Here is a 17,897-nt window from a genome sequence, read left to right as displayed (position 1 = left end):
AGCAAGCTGCGAGGTAGGAGGTAGGGGCAAGAGAAAGAGAAACGAGAGGGATAAGGGAGGGGGTAGGGGGCGACAATAGCCTGCCAAGAAATCACTCATAAATACGTCTGGATTCATTGGCACCGATGAACGTCGTAAAGTTCACGAATGGCTTCTAGGTTGTCAGATTTGAGGATTAGTCAGAGCCGGACTCGGGATGTCCATGTTCGACCTCTTAGCAGTTAATGGTGTGATGACGTGTGTAACCTATTGTACTTTATCAGTGAGACCGACCAAGGTTAGTTAAAGAGTCAGAAAGCAGTGAAGGGGAAGCCTAACGTGAGATTTATTAGCCGTAGTGGTGGCAGAATATACACCATTTGCACTTCCTCAAGACGGGGATATTCGGAATGTCTACCACACGGCAATCTTGTATATTAGGCTTATTGTACGCGTAGAAAGGGTTCGGAAAGAAAAAACACGAAATAACTAGCACACAAGCAGAACTGTCCTCATCCAAGCTTCGTTCGGTATCGTATCCCTAAGCTCCCCACGAAAAAGAGTTCATCGACCAGTGCCGGAGCCTGATCCCAAGATGGGTTTTGCGGCGCCCTTCGCATTCACGCGGCAGACGTCGGTGGCATGCGTGCTCTTTGTAGTATGCGTCGTCGTCAAGATGGTCTCCTTCCTTCGCCTGGCGAGGATGCAGGTGCCGAGTATTTCACGAGTGCCGGGACCGCGCCTGGCTCGATGGTCGCGGCTCTGGATTGCCTGGGCTTTGGGAACGGGGCGATCGCACGAGATCTGGGTGGAAGTGAACCGAAAATACGGTTGGTCAACTCTCTCCTACTTCTCGTCTTTGCACAAGCTTGCATGCCCATCTGCAGGGTGTTATTGACATGGCGCAACCCACCCCAACAGGGCCGGTTGCCCGGATTGGGCCTAACTATGTCATTACCGACGACCCGGAAATCACCCGACGCATCCTGGCGGCCCGATCCAGCTACGTGCGCGGCCCCTGGTTCGACTCGGTGCGCATCGACCCCCATATCCCCAACATCGTGTCGGAACGCGACCCCAAGAAGCACGGCCGCATCCGAGCCAAACTGGCACCCAGTGTAAGTAGAGTTAACGCGCCCTCATTTCGACTAAGCGCCATGAGCGAGAATGAGCGTGGAAGTTGCTGATCTGGCCCGTCGGTCGATGCGAGTAGTTTACCGGGACGTCGGTCGCGACCATGGAACCCGTGATAGACGGCTTGATCGCCGGTTGGATCGACACCTTGCGCAAGCGTTTCGCCAGCCCGAATCGGGTGTCCTTTGATATAAGCAGGCGCATCCAGTACCTAACCACCGACATCATCACCAAGGTTTGCTTGGGCGACGAAATTGGGTGCGTCAAGCACGACCGCGACATGTACGACGTTCTCGAGACCGTCGAGGTCGGCACCAGGGTCTGCCAGTACTTCTCTGTCTTCTTGGAGCTGGGCACCCTCCTCTTCCATCTCGCCAGGGTTCCAGCACTGAGAAGGGTTCTGTTCCCGAAAGTGGGCGACAAGACCGGCGTGGGTCGCCTTATGGGGGTATGTGCTCTATTTATATCCATCCCTGTCTCTAATGGTGATGGTTTCGACTGACTCTGGTCTGCACGACAGATTGTCCACCAGGTGGCAGAGAAGCGCGACAAAGAGGAGGAAAGCAACTCTAATGACATCGTCTCGTCTCTTTTGAGCCGAGGCATGCCCAAGGACCAAATTGACTCCGAGATGGTCGTTGCCCTGTACGTAGCCACTTCCCTAGCAGTTTGCAGCAAAGTGCCTTGTTAACCTAGGGATGTATGCCATGAACCAGGGTGGCCGGCTCGGACACGACCTCCACCTCGGTGCAAGGCACGCTGCTGAGCATCATCACGAACCCCCGAGTCTACCAGACCCTGGGCGCCGAGATCCATGGGGCTGTGGCCCGGGGCGAGATCTCGAGCCCCGTCATCCGCGACGCCGAGGCCAAGCAGCTGGTTTACCTGCAGGCTTGCATCATGGAGGGCCTGCGCAAGTTCCAGCCGCTGAGTCAGCTGCGCGAACGCGTGGTCCCGGCCGGCGGGGACTACCTCGGCCAGTTCCATCTGCCCGCCGGCACCTTTGTAGGCCTGAACGCCTGGGGCCTGCAGCTGAACAAGGACGTGTACGGCGAGGATGCCGACCTCTACTGCCCCGAGCGGTGGCTTGTGGATGAGCCCGATCGGCTGCATCGGATGCACCAGACACATTCGCTGATCTTTGGTCATGGTTCGACAAAGTGCCTTGGCATGCCCATTGCCATGATGGAGGTCGCCAAGGCAATTTTCGAGGTGAGTCCCCCTTTTCCCTGCATCTCGCCGGCTGCTGCGACCAAGGCCGTCCCCACCAATTAATCTGATAACACACGTACTAAGCACTTCAAATAGCTCTTTCGGAACTTCGAAATCACAATTGCCAACCCGCACAAGCCATGGTCGAGTCATTGCTACGGCCTCTTCTTCCAGAAAGACTTCAACATCCGACTCCAGCCGATTGAAGATACTTGCGCCCAGCCTCCGAAATACGAACATGCGAGCCGCTTCGATAGCTAAGGACGTCCTTTCTGTGTCCGGGTGTTTGGGTTCTTACTTTCCCCGTAAGGGGGTGAGGGAACAGGATATTCTTATTTTAATGTAAACTTGGTGTCACGGGTTGATCATTACAGGAAGCTTGCTAGACATTTTGTCTTATTGTCGTAGTAATGTCATTCGTTATGAATATTCCATGTAGATTGCTTCTCGGATGCGACATGTAGGCATTATGAGTTGGAAAAGCCCCCGTCGCCGGTCCATGTTAGATATGGGCGCAAAAGCGACAACATCGCCCCAACCCAAGATGCACACCAGCTGATGTCAGATGAGGATCAGATCCTTCGCCCTCAAGTTCAAGTTGCCATCACGAGGCATGCATGTCGGAGGGATTGCTGCGGTCCTTTACCCCATTCCCGTGTTGCTGTGCTGGCTTGATCTTCCACCTCAGCTGTCTCGAGATCCATTCTCGGGAGTTGTCTCACAATGATTGTGTCGACCCGCGCGTTCTTGTTGCACTGCCACTAAAGGGCATTGACGACGACGACACAGATGTCTGGCTCCTCCTCTTGCTTTCTCACTTTTCCTCCTTCTGGCGAACAATCACATTAACATCCTACCTGTCACTCCTAAACAGGAAAGGTCAGATGTTTCTAGATCAGCCCCAAACTACCCGTCGTTCCCAAATAGGAAAAGTCAGCTCTTATCTAGATCAGCCCCACCCTCCTTCTGGCAAACAATCATATCGCCAACCTTCCTGTCGCTCCCGAATAGGAAAGGTCGACCTCTTATCTAGATCAGCCATTTTCAGATCAGCCGGTCCTTTCAACAGTTTAAATACCTACCTTCCCCCCCGGATTAATCACCTCTACAATCTATTTATTATTCCCAAATAGGAAAAGGCAGATCTGATCTAGATCAGCCGCATCTACCGGCAGATCAGCCAGTCCTTCCATCCGTTTAAATATCTGCCTTCCCCCCCACCCCGACCCGCTCTCCTTCTCCCTCTTCTTTTGCATCCCTCGTTACACACTCTGGACTTCCGACTCACCGAACCTCATCACAGAACCTACGTTGCCAGCATCAGAGGTACCAACACACCACCGGCAAAGGCGGCATTCGCCTCGTCGTTCCGCAATGGGCTACTTGGTATGCAGTGCTCTTCCTAAAATCATATTTATTCTGACTCTTTGCATCTCACTGACGCAGGTCGTCACTCAGCATAACCAATGAGGCAGTCAACGTCACTTGCCAACAATGATCAGCACCTGACTTTGATTTCTGGAGTTGTTCCCCAGATTCAGTGGTGGGGCAGCCTGCAGCCTCAATTGTGGGGTCAGGTTTGGACAATCGCACAATCAAAACGCACATACCACATGGTCCAATCACCTTTCCTGCTTACCTATTTAAGTACTCCACTCCTCCCCCAACCAACCAGCCTTCCAATTGTCAGCCTTTCTTTCTGCCTCAGGTCCCTCTTTTTCCCTTTCGCATTCATTCAACCAAGCAATCCACCAACCTTCCATCCTTCGCATCCATCACCATCTCCATTTCATCCATCCAACCTCGGAGCCGCAATCAACTTCCTTCCACCGCCAACAACAACACAACACAGGGTCAGTCCTAATGGAACGTCACGCGAAAGTGGACTTCCGCCGTACCTGCTGGACCATCGCGGCGCGTCGCTTGTCCATGTAGTTTGGTCTTCCGCAACCAGGGCCGTTTAAATGCCGCTTTCTACCCAGCGAGTCCGCTCGTTGGAAGAACCGGGGCTCTGGGAGGCTCTCGTCACCGTCAGCACGCGAAAGCGGTTGGCACCGTCGGCACGCGAAAGCGGCTGGCGGACGACGAGACGCCGGGCAGCGGGAACTATCTACTGGCAATGGCGCGTGTCCGTGGTGGGTTGGCTAGGAGGGGGATGCAACATGGCCGCTGTTTTTCTCTCTCTCTTTTCTTTTCCTCCCTTTCGTCGTCGGCACCCAAGTGATCAGTGCGGCCCGGTTCAGCGATTGATTACGGATAAGGCGCGAGGCACGGAACTTGTGTGGTCTGCCAATTGCGAGTTGTACTACTAACCTGCTACCAAATGATTTAGGCACATGCTATGGACCTGTCCACCGCCTCCGAGGCCTCTGACGCTCCTTCTCCCGAGCCCGCTGTGATTCCCGACCAAGACATCAAGGTGGAGAATGCGCCTGCAATCGTGAGGTGGCGCGATAGCAATGGCGCAAACAAGCGATTGGCCTCTCCAGTCGCTACACCGTTAGGACTTGTCATCGATTATGACGCCGCGAAGGGCTCTGCCTGCCTCAAACTCCAAGCTGCCATCAAAATGAAGCGATCCGCCGCCACTTCCCGCATGTTCTTGTCAATCAAGCCCAATCAAATAAGAACAATAACTTGCGACGGCGACGACGACAAAAACCGCCTTGAGGAACAACAGGCCCATAGCCGCGACGCGTCCGACGATCTCCACTGTCGCGTGCAGTCTCTCCATCTCGAGCTCGACAGCCCACCCACCCTCATCGCGCCGATCGAACATCCCTTCCAGAGTTTGCGGCGCAGTTCACAAGAGTTATGGACCGAATGGAACGAGTTCGCAAGGAGCACAACGCGCTTTGTCGTCTACTTTTCGGCGGAAGCGCTACCTCGGGAGCGCCTTTTACATCTCTGCGAAAAGGTTCCTCGACTGGCATCACCACGCGACGATCTGGGCAGTCTCTACGGCGGACGCGGTGGTTTGGTCGTCAACAGTGCCCAAGAAGTTGCCGATGCGCCCCCGGCCTACACAGAGCAAAGCACGAGTAGCATTTGCAAGGCCGAGCCGCCCCTCGCTCTCTCTCCCAGTGAGCAACCCCGCGTTTTCCCCAACCCCACCATGATTCTGACCTTATCTCCAGGACGAGAAGCGCCACCCTCGAAAAAGCGACGTCGCGCGCCGAGCAGCTCCGATGCCGAGGCTGCCCCGGAAAAAACAGCAATCTGCTTCCCGGCCCGAGCGTCCACAAGAAACGGTTCTCGAGGGCATTCAACGTTCGCTGGATATGCAAAACATGATGCTCGCCAAGATTCTCGAACGCGTGGAAAGAATGGAAGGGCGACTCGAGGCGCTTGAGTCAAGGGACCTGGCTGACGACGTTCAGGCATGCATGGAGCCTCTGCTAGAACCGCTCTGGGACGAGCTGGACTCTCGGATTGTGGCGAGTGAGGACAAGACGCACGACTACGTCAAGGACACGGTGGACGAAGCGGTGAACGAGAAGGTCGGGGACTTGCCGGAGCTTGTGAATGAGTACTTCCAGGAAGATGAGGGCCGGGGTCTGCTCCATGACGCCATCAGCGAGGCTGTCGCGGAAACGGTGGCTGACGTGGTCAGCGAGCGGGATGAGCGGATACGGGAGGACACGATGAACTTTCTGAGGAGTAGGCCCTTCACGGCGCAGTTTTCATTCAATGACATCGGATGAAGACCAAACCCGTTCCAGTGTTGAAGATTGGATCATATGATCCGTGACGATGCCTTCTGCCACAATCTATATTCTCGAATGAGCAAACATCGATGTATGTAACAGTACATGTACCAGCACAACGAGGGCAAGCGGCCAACACGATTGACAGCGAACGTGTGACGGTAAAGTGAATGACAAGATGGTATTCCACTCCTCCCCTTTCTCCTTGATTGCAGCTCTTCCTCCATTGTACTGAAGGTCTAGCTCTAATCGCATCCCACAAGATTCACCAAAGGCCAGGACAGCTATCCGCCTCCGATGGTCTTGCAAAACGGCTTCCCCTGATCCTCCATCTTGACCCAGCCGACCAAGGCTTGGTGCTTGCAGTGTGCATACACGAGGCGCATGACCTCATCGAACTCGTCGCCGCGCCAGTTGTCCTTGCCGCCGAAGTTGTGGACGTACGAGGCCGAGCCGCCGATCTTGAAGGTCCAGAGGGGCGCTCCCAGGGTCATGCCGTCCGAGTCGTAGGTGCGGTTGACGGAGTCCTTGCGCATGGGTAAGCTTGGTCCCTTGCAACAGGAAATCCCTCTTCAGGTCCAGGTTGGTGAGAAGCCATCTGTCATCAATCAATCCGTCGTCGCTGACGCCGCCGCCTACTACCAGTTATGCGCTCCTGTTCGCACGAATGTACTTCCTCGCCCACGACATGACCCGGCTCTGGTCGCTGGCAATACGCCGCCATGAACTATTAGCAGCGAAAGAATCCCACAAGAGTTCTTCGCCACCTTGGGCAGCATCCATCGGGCTCGATGACAGAGGCTTTGTGTGATTGGGTTGATGGTCCTCTACGAGACCTAGGAGTTTCCTTGGCGGCGGGAGAAGAACGGCGGCGATGCGGAGGAAGAAGAGATCGTAAGTCATACCCTGGACAGCCTGGTACTAGATGGACGCTATGGATGTCCAAAGTCCAGGATCCCTTCAGCAAGCTGGCAAAGGAAGTAAGTTGGATCACCATATCTAACTCATAACTCATTGTACTTATCACAAACGCGGAAGAGCATGAATTATATGCCATGTAGAAAGGATCATGATGAGATGGTCCATCATCGAGTGCATGTCACGCAATAAGAGAAGCCCGAGCTCAATCGAGACCGAGACAACATTGCGAACACGACATCATCATGGCCAAAGAGGCAAGGACGAACGTCATTCCTCATAAATGGGGTAGAATAGCACTCGAAAGCCCACCAACCACCTCCTTCGCCGCCCGCTCGCCACTCCGCACCGCCCCCTCCATGTACCCCTTCCAGTCCCCTGCCGTCTCGGTCCCAGCGAAATGCAGGTTCCCCAAGGGCTCACGCAGCGACGCAGATCCGAGTGTATCCAGCACCCCCGGCGGCAAGCTCGCGCAGGGACAGCCGTAGCCCGCCCACCGGTCGTCGGCCCAGTCATACTTGAGCACCTCGACCAAGTTGCTGTCAACGGCCGCTCGGTCGGCGTAAATAACCCCGAGCTGCTCGAGAAGCTTCTCGTTGCGCTCGGCCTCGGGAAGGGCGGCCCATGCTTGACCGGGAGGCCCGCTCATGAAGCACGTCAGGGCGTGCTTGTCGTCGGCGGGACTGCTGGTGTCACGTATCACGCTGGCGGGCCCGACGAAGGACTGGGCGAGGCCGCAGAGGCCCTTGGTGACCCAGAAGGGCCGTTTGAAGACGACAATGGCTTTGGTGTAGAAGCCGTAGCCGGCAGATTGGGACCAGGCCTCTTTGGCGGGGTGCAGGCGGGGCGTGAAATCGATGTGACTGAGAGCCGGGCTGGGGACCGTGGTGATGAGTTTGCGAACCCTGTACGTAGCACCATCCGTATCGACGACTTTAACGTAGCTCGGTCCATCCTGGACGACGCGCGCGACCGGCTTGTTGAGCCGCACCGTGCCGGCAGGAAGGTCCCTCGCGAAAGCCTCGGCGAAAGACTGGGTGCCCTGGCGGATACGCAGGTGCTGGCCGCCGCCTTTCCGATCGGACCGCATCTGCAGCAGGCCGCCGCCGGACCTGCAGTAGTTGAGGAAAAACAGCGCTGACATGTCGGACGGCTCCGCGCCCAGCATGGCGCGGGTCCAGACGGTTGCGGTGGCCAGACTGGTCTCGCTGGCGCCGCGCGACCGCAGGTACGCCTCGAACGTCATGGAGTCGAGCTCTGTATTCTTGGGGGCGAATGTGTCGAGGGCTTGGCAGTCTGCTTCGCACATGTCTCGGATGCGGGCTACGTCTTCCAGAGTGGCCTGGTCGAACTGGATGGAGAAGCTTTTGGTTAGGTTTGACCGGCGTGGTTCTGGAAATTCTCGGGCTGACTTACTCGTGGAAGTTCGCCGTAGGGGAATGTGGATGCTTTCCCGTCGAAGCTCTGGAGTACGCAATTGCCAGTGGTATTCTGCTCTATGAGTTCCAGCTTGTACCGCCGGGCCAGGGCAATCATCTTGGTCTGGTTAACATCATTGATCCACGCCGCCCCCATCTCGGCGACGCCTCCTTGGCCGCCCGAAAGAGGTTGACTCCAAGTCTTGCCGCCCACGCGGTCACGGGCCTCTAGAACGACGCAGGACAGTCCGGCGCCAAGTACTTCATGGGCCGCAGTCAGACCTGCAAGGCCTGCGCCGATGATGGCCACGTCAAAGGTCTCGGAGGTCTTTTGACTGGTGGGAGCTGGCAAGGATGCGGGCACTTCAGGACACACGATGACGGCGTCTACCTCGAAAAGCAAGCCGGGTGCGGCCAACTGGGTGACTGGCACCAACGTGATGGCCGGACGGTGGCCCTTGAGGAAGCGCTGGATAGGCCGCGCATGCTTTCTTTGGGCCGGGTCGTAGTCGACAATGTAGAGGGTCAGCTTCGCGATGTCCTGCACGGCGGCGCCGGCGGCGATGAGGATCTTGCGCAGGTGCAGCAAGGCGAGGTGGATTTGGGACGCGCAGTCGGCGGGTACGGTGCCATCCTTGGCGGTGCCGACCTGACCGGAGACGTGGACCAGGCGGGAGTTGTTGCCCTGGATGATGGTGGCGGGGGCGTAGTACGCCTTGGACGTGTTGGCCAGATCAAGGCTTTTGATTCGGGTTGCCATTGTCATAGATCTCTAGCATGAGGTTGATCCGAGCTCCGAGTAATTGAATGTCGTCTAAGAATGCATGGGGTTCCAGGCGACAATCAGTCATGAGGATAGAACACCTGGTCCTAAGCATAAAACCCGATATAAATGAAGATACCAGACTCAGACACTCGCTGAACGAGCGCCGCTGCCGGCTCAACGAGGCATGCCTCGATGCCAAGGGATCAAAGTGGGGAGGATGGGGTGCCTGGGGTGCCTGGGGTGCCGGAGGTGAGCCGTCTCTGGAAACTGCCAAATCCGGATAATATAATCAGCCCGATCGGGCCCAGCGCGATGCAGACGCGATAACATCCGTCCGTCCTCCACTGCGTCTGCGGGGGCCCGGCAGCTCCGATCAGGCGTGACAGACGGAGCACAGTTCGAATGGTTGAGGCCATCAGCAGACCGGAGAAGTCACTATCTGTCGGCTTGGAGCCAAGGTGGGATTTTGGGGCAAAAGACACAAGAGGAAACCCCTCCTGAGCAGCATCACCCCTGCCCTCAGACCTTGGATGCAGGTCGCTCGGCACTTCTCCGTAAGTTCACTAGCGCCGCCACCATCATACTCTATTGTAACCTCAGAATATTCAACGCGTCAGCAGGGATGCGGAAACACAAGAAGGAAGCGATAAGAACGGAAGATAAGTGATAGCAAGTCGGGTGCATCATAGTGTACCACGACCGCGACAAAGAACACCTCTGACATCATATAGTGAGGGTGGGCCATTGAGGAAGGATAAGGAGCATTGCGGATCGGAGATAAAAAGAGTCGGAATGGCTTAGTGCGTCTCTCGCATGCCCGGGACTCGGCCAGCTTATCAGTTGTTGGTTAGGGTGCCCCCGGCTTGGGCGGGCTTGGCAACAAACCCCATGACAGGGGTCCGAGCCCAAGTGATACCGTTCTACGCCCTTTTGTGCATATCTACCAAGATAGACAAAACAAAGAAAGTTGGAAGAAGCATTCCACCCAACGGTAAACCGCCATTGCATTGCTTTCTGGTCAAGTCGAAAACCCCTTTGTTCTCCCCACATCTGCATCCCTACGCCGAACCAACATGGGCAGTCTCGTACACCTACAGACTTGGGAGGAAAAGGCCGGATGGGCAAGAGCACAGCGAGATGCATCCCTCGCCAAGGTCGAGCCGAAACTCGACGGCGTTCCGGATGCGCACAACATGCCCCTAAGCTCCCAGGACCTGCCCAAGGCCGTCTTGACGCCCCGGGAAATCGAAATAACGGAGCAATACACCATCACGAAGCTGTTGGGACTTCTCCGTGACAGGAAGATCAAGGTGGAAGAAGTCACTCGCGCCTTTCTACGGAGAGCGGCGTTGGCGCAAGCTGTTGTACTTATACCCTATGACTATCAAAGCAACAAAGCATCGCGGCTGATCCAACCCTAGACAAACTGCCTCACCGAGCTTCTATGGGACGAGGCCATCGAACGGGCGAGACATCTCGACTCCTTACCGGAGCCACGCGGAGCACTATTTGGCCTGCCCATCTCGACCAAGGAGCACCACGGCATGGTGGGAGGCATGGGCAAAACCAAAAGCGTCGTGACCACGTCGGCCTCGTTCGTGGCCTGGGTCGGCAGGGGAGCACGGCGGCTCCAACTTGCTGTACGACACGTTCTGGGACCAGGGCTGCGTTTTCTTCGCCCGGACGACGCAGCCGCAGACCATCATGCACTTGGAGACTGAGAGCAACGTCTACGGGAGGACGGTCAACCCCTACAACCGGGAACTCACCTCGGGTGGCAGCAGTGGGGGCGAGTCTGCACTAATAGGAATGCGCGGCAGCATCTTGGTGAGTGGACTGTCTTCTTGTTTCTTGAATCCGATCTGCGCATTGCTGACCCCTAACTAGGGCGTGGGAGGCGACATCGGAGGGAGTATCCGCTGCCCAGCTGCACATGTTGGTATATACGGTTTCAAGTAAGTGACACGGCGCGGGGTTTTCCTTTGGTAGTTGCCACGGGTAGCTGACATTGTATCCGAATGCAGACCGAGTATCAAACGCGTCGGCACCACCGGCTTCCGGACCCCGGGCGCCGGCAAGGAGACCATCTCGGGCTGCCCGGGCCCCATGACGGTGGACCGCGACGGGCTGGAGCTCTTCATGAAGGTGGCGCTGTCGGCCAAGCCCTGGCGCGTGGAGCCGTCGCTCACGGTCAAGGAGTGGACACCGTACCAGTTCGCGAGACCGCCCAAGGTTGCCGTCCAGTGGTGGGATGGCGTCGTGCGGCCTCATCCGCCCATGACCCGCGCGCTGCGGGAGGTCGCCGCCGCCTGTCGCGAGGCAGGGATGGAGGTGGTCGATTGGGACTGTGAAGGGCTGGATCACGAGAAGGGCTGGGACATTTTGTCGGCTCTGTATTGGCCGGATGGTGGAGAGGAGGTCTTGGGCCTGATCAAAGAAAGTGGCGAGCCCATTCTGCCGCTCACCAAGTTCATCATACACGAACAGCCGACTGTCAAGGAGCTGACGCAACATGAGCTTTGGCAGGTAAGTCCTCCATCCACCAAGTGCTCCTTGAGCTGATTGAACGGTCTTACTAATTTATCCCAGCTATGCGTCAAGCGGGACGAATACCGCGCCCGGTACGCCCAGGCGTGGTCCAAGACTGGAAACGGCGGCAATCGCGAGGTTGACGTGATCCTCTGCCCACCGTCCTTCGGTGCCGCTATCCCTCACGGTCAATCGCGCTACTGGGGATACACAGCGCATTGGAACCTCTTGGACTATCCCGCGGCCGTATTTCCTGTCACCAAGGTCGACCCTGCCCTGGATGTCAAGGATCTGAGCTATGTCCCTAAGAATAGCCAGGATAAGTTCGTGTACGACATGTATAGCCCCGAGAGGTTCCGGAATGCGCCGGTGAGCTTGCAGGTCGTCGGCAGGAGACAGGAGGACGAGAAGGTTCTCGCGGCGTTGGTCGAGATTGAACGGGCGATGGGTCGGGCATGAAAGGGCAGCATGGCAAAGTCACATATCAAACAAGACGAGGGAATAAACAGAATGACTGAAAAACAAAACGATTTACAAGCCAAATATTTCTCTCATCACCGCAGATCGCATGTACGAGAGTAGCAGGGGTCACCAGAAAAGCAAAATGTCCATGAGCGACAACCAATCACCGACCGAGTATTTGAAATCCGAGCAGGCGACTACAATTGGTCGAGCAGGAGAAACCTTGGATCGTCGGTCGTTTGGGACGTGCCATTGAGAGATTCCAAGTCGGCCCCAAACGTCTTCTCTCCCTTTGGACTCCATTGCAAGTGCACCGAACTACTACACATCTACGCATCGCATATCCCGGATATGCCGCCAACTCTCACCAGAGCGACGGCTCGCTGGTGGAACCATGGGACAGGTTACAGGTGGGTGGCGGGGGTGCCGCTTATGGCGTAGGGGCGGACCCCCCTTATTGCTTATCTCGCCATTGTCGGGGTTCCCCGCTCCAGGGTCCCATTTCCGTCCGATCTGGAGAAAGTGCCAGCCCACATTCTCGGCCTGTGGGGAACTGATTATCTCGAGATAACATATCGCCCTCTATCGCAGCTCCAGAGATTGATGCACTTGGCATCCCAAGTAAAGAGGCAAAGGGATCCCGATACCCGGTTGATACGGGAGCCAAAGAGATACCGGATGTTCTGGGCCACGTTTGTCCTCGGGTGATCCAAACTCTGCCCGACCCTCTGTACTGACCAACGGCGAGCCCGGTTTGAGGCAAGGGACCGATCGGGCTGGTCACCTTCAAGCAAGCAGGTTTCCGACGAATTGTCTGGGTTCTTAAGACAATCTCAACCAACGCTCATTTTCTTTGCTTTTTTTTTTTTTTTTTGAACTTTACCCCTCCGGTCAAACCCGCACGATTCTGTCCTCCTGTCTTGTTTCATCATGTCGGACAAGACCGTCAGTCACGAGATGACGGACACGAGCGAGCGCCTCCCGCCCGGAACAATCCGTCTCATCGATATCGACGGCCACGTCGTCTCCAAGCACGCCGAGGGCAAGGGGCAGACCGACATCCTGCTCGTCCCCCGTCCGAGCGAGGACCCCGAAGATCCGCTGAACTGGACCTTCCGCCGCAAGATCCTGGCGACCAGCTGCGTGGTCGTCTACACCACCATGGTGGCCATCCCGGCCAGCGCCGTCTATTCGATCGTCACCCCGATTCGCCAGGATACGTCCTTGACGTTGACGGACATCAACAATGGGACAGGCATCATGGTAGGTCAACTAGCATGACTGAAATCTGTGCATTCCCGAACAAAGCTGACTGATGGTGTTCAAACAGTTCCTGTTCTATGGCTGGGGCTGCATCTTCTGGCAAGCCATCGCCCTGCAATATGGCAAGCGGCCGGTGTACCTCTTTTCCTGCCTGGCCAACATCATCATTCTGGCAACAGCGCCTCTCTGCACCACATCGGGAACCTATACGGCCAACCGCATAATCCTGGGCTTCTTCGGGAGCCCTGTCGAGTCCCTGTGCGAGATCTCCGTCGTCGACGTCTGGTTCGCCCACGAGCGGCCCAAGTACCTGGCCTGGTACGGCTGGTCCCTGGCCCTGACGGGAAAACTGGCCCCCATGCTAGCGGGCTTCATCAACTACGGCATGAACTGGCAGTGGACGCTCTGGTGGTGGGCCATCTTCATCGCCATCGCTTTCGTATACTGCTTCTTCCTGATGGAGGAGACCAACTACGACCGGAAGCACAGCAGCGGCGGCCAACATCCCCCAACCCCACCACAGCAGGCGAGCAGCCCAGTCGTGTCTGAAACGCAGGCGTCACCTCTGGATACGGAATCCAAGACGCCCGCCCCGGCCGCGCCAGAAGATCGCGAGCCGGGCGAGATCGTGTGGCCGCGAAAGTCTTACCTGGACAAGCTCGGGATCAGGGACAAGAAGCGGCCGAACCGCCTTCTCAACATTGCGATGGCCCCGTTCAAGGGCTTCACGTATCCTGCTGTCGTATATGCCGGGTAAGTTTGCTGAGTTGGTGCATGGCATCATTCGGGCCCCTGAAAGCTGACAAGTTTGCCCGATATCGTGTAGTCTCATGTACGGTGCAAACAGCCTGGTGTGGCAGGGGGTGCAGAATGCGTCGATTGGAACAGTCTACACTACGCAATACGGCTTCACCACGGCCACCGTTGCCGCCGCCTATTCCGGCGGTGTCCTCGGGTCCATCATGGGGTAAGCTCAAGCATCTCAAACCTGTCACAGCATGCTTCTCCAAACTAACTATTACTTCTCTTTTTCTCTCCCTCCGCAGTGGATACTACTGCGGCAAGGTCGGCCGCATTCTGACCGTCCGCCTCGCGCGCCGCAACGGCGGCATCTCCGAGCCCGAACACGTCCTCTACGTCTTCTGCGCGAGCCTCTTCCTGGTCCCCTTCGCCATGGTCCTATACGGGCTCGCCGTGACGTACCACCTGCACTGGTTTTCCTTAGTGGTGACCCAGACCGCCATCGCGGCCAACGGGACGCTGTGCGTCTCGGCCGCGCTGGGGTACGCCATGGCCAGCTATCCGGAGCTGAGCGGGCAGATGGTGACGACGTGCGTGCTGATTCGCAACACGCTGTCGTTTGCCATCAACTATGGTATTACGCCTTGGCTCGAGGCGAGCGGGTACCTGAGGGTGTATTGCATCGTGGGCGGCATTGGGCTGGTGTGGAACGCGAGTTTGTTCGTCATGACGCGGTATGGGCGCAGGTTACGGGAGGCGACGGCGGCGCGGTATTATCGCGATGTTGATTATGCTAGAGCCAAGGGGTTGAGCCATTGAGTAAACAAGAGTAGATACTTCCTTTCTCGTGTATGCCCTCAGGGGCCCCCTTCTGTAGCATCGAGTATTTAGCGCTCCGGAGTTTCGAACACTTCATTGAATACATTTAGGTACGTGAATCTCAAGCGTTGAGTAAGATACGATGCTGGTAGATACATACATGGTGTATGGTCCATGCATCAGTTGTCTTCTAGCTACTCTGGTCGATGGAGTAAGGCCATCTGAACCGTAATGCCCTTGCCAAACTCCTTGGTTTCTGTGTATTGAAATTGGTTATTTCTTTCCATCAGTAACCGCACTGCCTCTTTAGTCTCGGAAGGCGGCTGTGGACTTTCAGCCCCGGTAGATTGCATGGGCCTCTGCGGTATCAGGAGCTCGTGGGATTTCTGTGAGCTCGCCCTCAATTCTCGGACTGCCTGCTTGATGAGCATTTCCACGTCATTATCAAACCAGGCTTTGGGTCTCCAGGTTCCATCATTGATAACATCTTCTTCGCCCAGAACCCAGGCCTTGGGATTTATGCGGCCCTCAAGTTCCATGCAACAAAATTCTGCCCCGCGCCCAATTGTCCCTTCTCTTGCGCAGAAGAGAATGTGTATACATTCCCGGTTCTTTATTTCACCAAGGCCATTGACTGGGAACTGAAGGCCCATAATGCCATATGAACAATTGAGTTCTTCATCCCACTCGAGAGCGAGGAGACTCCGTTCATAATCCCAGTGGCAATGCCAAATCATGCCGTCGTTCGAAGACCAGTACGTCAGCCAGCGTGTAGCACCTGGAGGGAGGTCGCGGATCTCGCGCGAAGCCCATTCCGGAGTCCACTCGGTGTCTCCCAAGAACGGACGCAACGACGGCTCGTTCCAGCTCATTAGTACGGCGTGCCTGTGGTCTCCCGAGGCACCCAGTTCAAAAGGATATTCTGCCTTATGTCCAATATAGAAATGTTGTGTTTCTCTGGTATGATCGGGGACGGGCACGGGAAAGGGCGGAAACGGATAACGCGCAAAGGTGTTCTGTCCCGGTGAGATTTTGATGGGAACAGCTAACCGAGCGGAGGAACTGTTCGTTGCCTTCAGGGTAGCAAGTTGATACCAGAATGTGAGCATGATCGGTAAGCGGATGGAAAGTCCCGCGTTGGTCATGGAGTATGTCGATATCTCCTCTTTGGCCTGCGCGGGTGTCTGCTCTATGTGCCTGGACTCTTGGAAAACCTCGGGTGACGGTGCCAATAGCTATTTATCGTGCAGTGTCAGTGATAGTTGCCCAGTATTTCTGACGGGTACCAAAGCTTACGCTCGCCCAATCCCGAGGCACAATACCGGGGATCCATCTCCAGCAGAATATGGTGTGGTCGTTCGAGACTTTGATGATCTCTTGCTGAAGCCTCACGAAGGCTTTAGCACCCTCGCCGTAGAGAAGTGGCATATTTATGTCGAATATGCCAAGCATACAGTATGCCATATCCTCGATCCGTGTAGTAGTCCTTTTCGACAACCAAGACATGCGCTGGGCCACGCTGGCTTCCGAGATTGGGCGTCCATGTAGGTACTCTTCCTCTATGCCTGTGATGATCGAAATGAAATGCGCCAGTTCGGTATCCGAAGGCCGGGAAATTGGCCCATCGGAGTCGTAGGCATATTCTGGGTATGCCAAATTGCCCAGAGAACGCCAGTGGACGTTGAAGAACTGGACATTGTTCGGTGCGAGGAGCTCTTGCAACGTCCAGCCACGGGAAAACCATCGGCTGGAAGGCATTTCTTTCGCAACAGAGAACACATCTTCCAGGTACGCATAGCAGATCGTGGACTTTTTGTACCAAACGAACATGGAGTTGATCGCTTCGCTCAACTCGCTCGAGCTGGCCTTGTCGATGCAGCATGTATCGCACCAGAGGTATTGGAGCTCGTCCCGCTTCGTCTGTTGACATGCATTCCATATTTTCTGGAATCCACGCTTCTCACGGCAGCTGTCCACGTTCTTCCAGTCCTCGAAGGTGACCTCCTCATGTCCCCAGGTGTGGGAGAGAGGATTGCGTATGCGGGAATCTGGTCGCCAATGAACTCTTCTAGTAGCCCTGTATGGACATTGATAAGCCGCATTATGCTGGACGCTGACGCCCGCGCCAAGCCACCCCGGAGAAACGGGCTCGGCTGGGGATGTGTTCGTGCTAGATAACCCAACGGATAGAATCGTGGTAGTCATCGACTCGGACCAAGCGAGATGGACGGGGACTCTGGCAGTCAGCACTAGGCAAAGCCCCGCACTGTCTGATATCACGTGCCGAGAGCTGCTTTCCCTTTTATTGGATGCCCGATGTATACTAGCACGTGTACAAGGCTCTCGAATCAGGACGCGTTGCTATTGCATGGGATGGTAGCCTGAATTTTCGTGAGTATCTGGCCCGCAACAAGAACGCCCATACAATTCTGAAATGGGTGTTCTCCTGGATCAAAACACAGAGTTCTAGCATTGATCTCAATTAGACTCGTAGTAAACCAACTACGTACACCCCCGACACCGCATCCAGTACTTTGCTGTGAAGGAACCCTTCGTGTCGAAGCACCAGCCCTCCGCTTCCGGCGCACCTTCAACACCATGTTCACTGCGGCAGCAATGCCAAGATTTAGAACATGATCGGCGGCTTCTTTTCGAGCGCCCGCGAGTAGAGAAACGACTCGTTGAGGGCCGAGTTGACGGAACAGAGAGATATAACACGAGGAACAGGAGATTACTTCGACGAGGTTCCTAGGCCTAAGCGTGTAGCCGCCCAGCTTGGTCTCGGTGCGCAGCTCCCGTATGGCTTGGACCGAGGCACGCATCCGGAGGCACTCGGCATCGCATGAGTTGAGTAGTGGGAGTGAAAGGACTCGTACACGTCCATCATCCAACCTTTGAAGTCGATCTCCTCCCGCCTCATCCGCTTCTGGATCCCCGGGTTCTACAACG

At 56.0% G+C, this 17,897-nt stretch overlaps 6 protein-coding genes across 6 annotated transcripts; 3 read left to right on the top strand and 3 right to left on the bottom strand.

Annotated features, from left to right (window-relative positions):
* Positions 1-4,666: 4,666 nt before the first annotated feature.
* PG997_015455 (uncharacterized protein) lies at positions 4,667-6,029 on the top strand (the record flags this gene model as incomplete). Its single annotated transcript, XM_066819769.1, has 2 exons — positions 4,667-5,408; positions 5,572-6,029. The coding sequence occupies 2 exons, from the start codon at positions 4,667-4,669 to the stop codon at positions 6,027-6,029; spliced, it is 1,200 nt and encodes a 399-aa protein (XP_066660654.1).
* Positions 6,030-6,316: 287 nt separating this feature from the next.
* PG997_015454 (uncharacterized protein) lies at positions 6,317-6,568 on the bottom strand (the record flags this gene model as incomplete). Its single annotated transcript, XM_066819768.1, has 1 exon — positions 6,317-6,568. The coding sequence occupies one exon, from the start codon at positions 6,566-6,568 to the stop codon at positions 6,317-6,319; it is 252 nt and encodes an 83-aa protein (XP_066660653.1).
* Positions 6,569-7,227: 659 nt separating this feature from the next.
* PG997_015453 (flavin containing amine oxidoreductase) lies at positions 7,228-9,128 on the bottom strand (the record flags this gene model as incomplete). The annotated part of the gene is made up of 2 exons (XM_066819767.1): positions 7,228-8,301; positions 8,367-9,128. The coding sequence occupies 2 exons, from the start codon at positions 9,126-9,128 to the stop codon at positions 7,228-7,230; spliced, it is 1,836 nt and encodes a 611-aa protein (XP_066660652.1).
* A 1,079-nt stretch (positions 9,129-10,207) lies between these two features.
* Positions 10,208-12,122, top strand: PG997_015452 (uncharacterized protein; the record flags this gene model as incomplete). The annotated part of the gene is given in 6 exon segments (XM_066819766.1): positions 10,208-10,498; positions 10,556-10,741; positions 10,755-10,961; positions 11,022-11,089; positions 11,159-11,660; positions 11,724-12,122. 6 exon segments carry the CDS (start codon positions 10,208-10,210, stop codon positions 12,120-12,122), a joined length of 1,653 nt encoding a protein of 550 aa, XP_066660651.1.
* Positions 12,123-13,055: 933 nt separating this feature from the next.
* Positions 13,056-14,948, top strand: PG997_015451 (uncharacterized protein; the record flags this gene model as incomplete). Its single annotated transcript, XM_066819765.1, has 4 exons — positions 13,056-13,388; positions 13,456-14,141; positions 14,215-14,355; positions 14,435-14,948. The coding sequence occupies 4 exons, from the start codon at positions 13,056-13,058 to the stop codon at positions 14,946-14,948; spliced, it is 1,674 nt and encodes a 557-aa protein (XP_066660650.1).
* Positions 14,949-15,142: 194 nt separating this feature from the next.
* Positions 15,143-17,153, bottom strand: PG997_015450 (uncharacterized protein; the record flags this gene model as incomplete). Its single annotated transcript, XM_066819764.1, has 2 exons — positions 15,143-16,183; positions 16,245-17,153. 2 exons carry the CDS (start codon positions 17,151-17,153, stop codon positions 15,143-15,145), a joined length of 1,950 nt encoding a protein of 649 aa, XP_066660649.1.
* Positions 17,154-17,897: the final 744 nt, after the last annotated feature.

This window comes from Apiospora hydei (assembly GCF_038363865.1).
Source record: "Apiospora hydei strain CBS 114990 chromosome Unknown utg000011l_segment0_segment0, whole genome shotgun sequence".
Taxonomy (NCBI): Eukaryota; Fungi; Ascomycota; class Sordariomycetes; order Amphisphaeriales; family Apiosporaceae; genus Apiospora; species Apiospora hydei.
The sequence above is the reverse complement of the archived record's forward strand: the minus strand, read 5'-3'. Positions and strand labels throughout refer to the sequence as shown.